Source organism: Montipora foliosa, chromosome 4, assembly GCF_036669935.1.
Source record: "Montipora foliosa isolate CH-2021 chromosome 4, ASM3666993v2, whole genome shotgun sequence".
In the NCBI taxonomy this organism is placed as follows: Eukaryota; Metazoa; Cnidaria; class Anthozoa; order Scleractinia; family Acroporidae; genus Montipora; species Montipora foliosa.
The window spans coordinates 16,950,424-16,953,432 of record NC_090872.1 but is presented as its reverse complement, the minus strand read 5'-3'; the positions used below and the strand labels follow the sequence as shown (position 1 = coordinate 16,953,432).

General features: G+C 41.6%; 1 protein-coding gene across 1 annotated transcript in view; it reads left to right on the top strand.

Annotated features, from left to right (window-relative positions):
• Nucleotides 1-278: 278 nt before the first annotated feature.
• LOC138000057 (coiled-coil domain-containing protein 22 homolog) overlaps nt 279-3,009 on the top strand; it is a 20,725-nt gene continuing 17,994 nt past the window's right edge. Inside the window, exons 1-3 of the mRNA XM_068846197.1 lie at nt 279-395; nt 474-645; nt 1,878-2,010. Coding sequence (XP_068702298.1) covers nt 346-395; nt 474-645; nt 1,878-2,010 — 355 coding nt within the window. The 5' untranslated portion in view covers nt 279-345. The remainder of the gene's footprint in view (nt 396-473; nt 646-1,877; nt 2,011-3,009) is intronic.

Genomic DNA, 3,009 nt, shown 5'->3' with positions numbered 1-3,009 from the left:
TTTACTGGCCTGAAAAAGAGTCTTTTTTTTTTTTGTCGACGGAGATCCAATAAACACCGAATGGCAGCCATGTTTGATATTGGAGTCACATGACAATAATTTAAATAAATTTAAATAATTGTTCCTGAAAAGCCCCATTGGGGAGGTAACAATAAAGTATGTATGTATGTATGACAAGGCCTCGACCAATCAGACATTTTTCGCCAGCCGGAACGAATTATAAGAGAAAGCTCTCACGCAGGCGCTCTCAAGGCGATCTCCCGCTGCCCAGTGCGACTTACTAGAACCCAAGCTTCCCTCGAATAACAAGGTGTGCAGACAAGTGGAAGTGAGGGTTGGTACAAGATGGAGGAAGTGGACAACATCATAATCCATACATTGAAGCAAATAGGCTGGTAAGTATTTCACATCTTTACGCCGCATTGTAGTATTCGCTGAATATTTACCACGGTAAATCTTTTCTTTGGAAAAAGCGACATTCCCGAAGCAGTTTCAACATTGAGAGAATTCACAACAGCTCTGATTGTTGCTGCTACATCAAAATGCCTCCGGATGATAAAGGATGATCTCCATATTCCATCGGTGTTGCCTGCAAGTATGTCATCTAAATTCAGGCTTGGAACCACCCTAGCTGCTGCTTGTCAGGTGAGTTGATTATCCAGACTATCAACTTATGAGATAGTTTAGGGCGGTAGTTTATCTCTGATCTGATATCGATGTCTTCATTCTTGTGGCTCGGAGCTCGGCACGGCGGCCGCTTGGAAAAGCGTTTTTCGTTTTCTTCTTTTTGCATTCTTGGTTCGGTGGCTGGGTAGTCATGTTACCAGGCGTTTGGTTATACACCCGTAACTAAGACGCAACCACTACACCCCAAGGATATGTGCAGACATCTGACAAAATACTGAACCCAGCAATCCGTCTGGTTGGGGAAAAAGTTCATCTGCGTTGCTGATTTTTCCGACCGTGAATGTCTTGCCTTGAGTCTCCAAGAAGGTCATAACCAAGCCATTCAACAGGCTATTTTATGTACTTATTGACTGCACTCTGAACCAAACAAAACACCGAGGGAAGAATTACTTATTTATAATCTTCTCTTCATTTTTTCCTGCTGTAATTAAGACTTTATCGTTGCCAAGCAAAGCCTTCAATGATATTTGTACATAATTTTTGCCTTTAAGGCCACATGCGTAATTGCTGTCATTAGTTGGGCTGTCATGCAATGGACTAAAAGCATTGCATGACAACACGCAATAAATGTTTTCCGTTCATCAAAAGTAGGCAGTGTGGCCCAGTGGTTATGGCCTCTTGCCTTGGGATCCGGAGATCCTGGGTTCAAGACATGCTCTGACCAATCGTTGAATTTGATCCTGGTAGTCCCTGGTTCAACTTCCCAGCTGCACTTGTAAATAGCCAACTGGTTTGCCTCTGGCCAGTTGAGATTCTGAACAGTTGTTGTTGTTGTTCTGTTCTGTCGTTTTGTTGTGTTTCATTGGCCCTGAAAAGCCCCTATGGGGAGTGGCCTATTAAGTATGTATTGTATTTTATTGTGTTGTAGGTCATTGTAGGTCACTGTAGATCATTGTAGGCCATTGTAGATCACTGTACATGTAGGTCATTGTAGATCACTGTACGTCATGGTACATGTAGCTCATTGCAGAGCTCTCATTGTAGGTCATTGTAGGTCATTGCAGTTCATTGTAGAGCTCTCATTGTAGGTCATTGTAGGGCATTCCTTGTTTTAGTAACTAAGGTCTCACCAATGTAGACGTTAGTAGTCACTCACAGGGGATCTGGTAAACCACATAGCATCAAACCCCAAGCCAACTGAAGTAGCTAAATTGCCATTTAAAGGTAAATTTGTAAATGTCTCTTCATAGGAAGTTGGCTACCGAGGTGAAATTGGATACCAAACTTTTCTTTATTCTAATGAAGCAGAAATTAGGAAGCTGTTGATGTTTTTAGTTGAGAATCTGCCGAAGGAGAGCCCAGAATCTGCAAATGAAGCTTTGGGTATGTTTTGTCAGAATTTTTGAAGTGAAGTATATTTTAGCCATTCCCCCCAGAGTTTTCTCTACAAACTTACAATGCTGTTTTGGGGGATTTTTGTCTCTACTGCAATGTACTTGTTACCCAGTTTACTATAAGTTAGGGAGGTGATGCATATAGATGCCCTATTTCTGGACAGTGCCAGGCCACAACATCGGGTCCCCAGCTCTTTTCGAATAGTGAGTCGGTTCTATAACAGCCCTTATTATATGACTAGCTCTGTGAGTGGGCAAGATAAACCAAATCCTGTGCTGCGATTGGCTACCTGAGCGGGCAAGATGGGGTGATATTGGCTGATCGGCATTTCTTGCCTGGTCCCACAAGATCAAAGATTATTTTTTTGGTGTTTTATCCCATATGATAAATCCTTTATTGACTAAGCTTGTTCGGTCAAGATGACTGGATATTGGCCTCAATCTTTTTTCGGGTGTTTATGGACCTCGACTTCGTCTCATAAACATGCAAGTAAAGACTAGCATTAGTCATTATCAGTGGCAGTTCTAGGAATATTTGAAGGGGGGTGAATTGAAGAATTGAAGTATATACTCACAAAAGTCCAGATAATTAAGGTGGCTCAAACCAGTTTCAACACTTTGACACTACAACCTTTTATCACGTAACAGCAATGTTATGGTACAATGTAAACATCAATTATTGCGGAACAAGATGCAGTCATTTTTGTGATGTAACAACCATGGCAACAGGAAAGCCTTGCAAAAACACCCTATATTTTGGCTTAAGTTGCTCATATCTGAAAAAAGAACTCGGTGACCACAATTTTTTGTTGTACGAAAGTGATCAGAAGGCCAAGATGAAGCTCCCTTTAACCCATTGACTCCCAGAGGTTCCCCATTGACAAGTAAAATTTTCTGGCGTTAGACAGAGTAAAATACTAAGTCTGACCATTTTCGGCCGGTTTGGACGTCAAAGGGTTAAAGTGTAAAAAATTCTGTGGAGTGGATT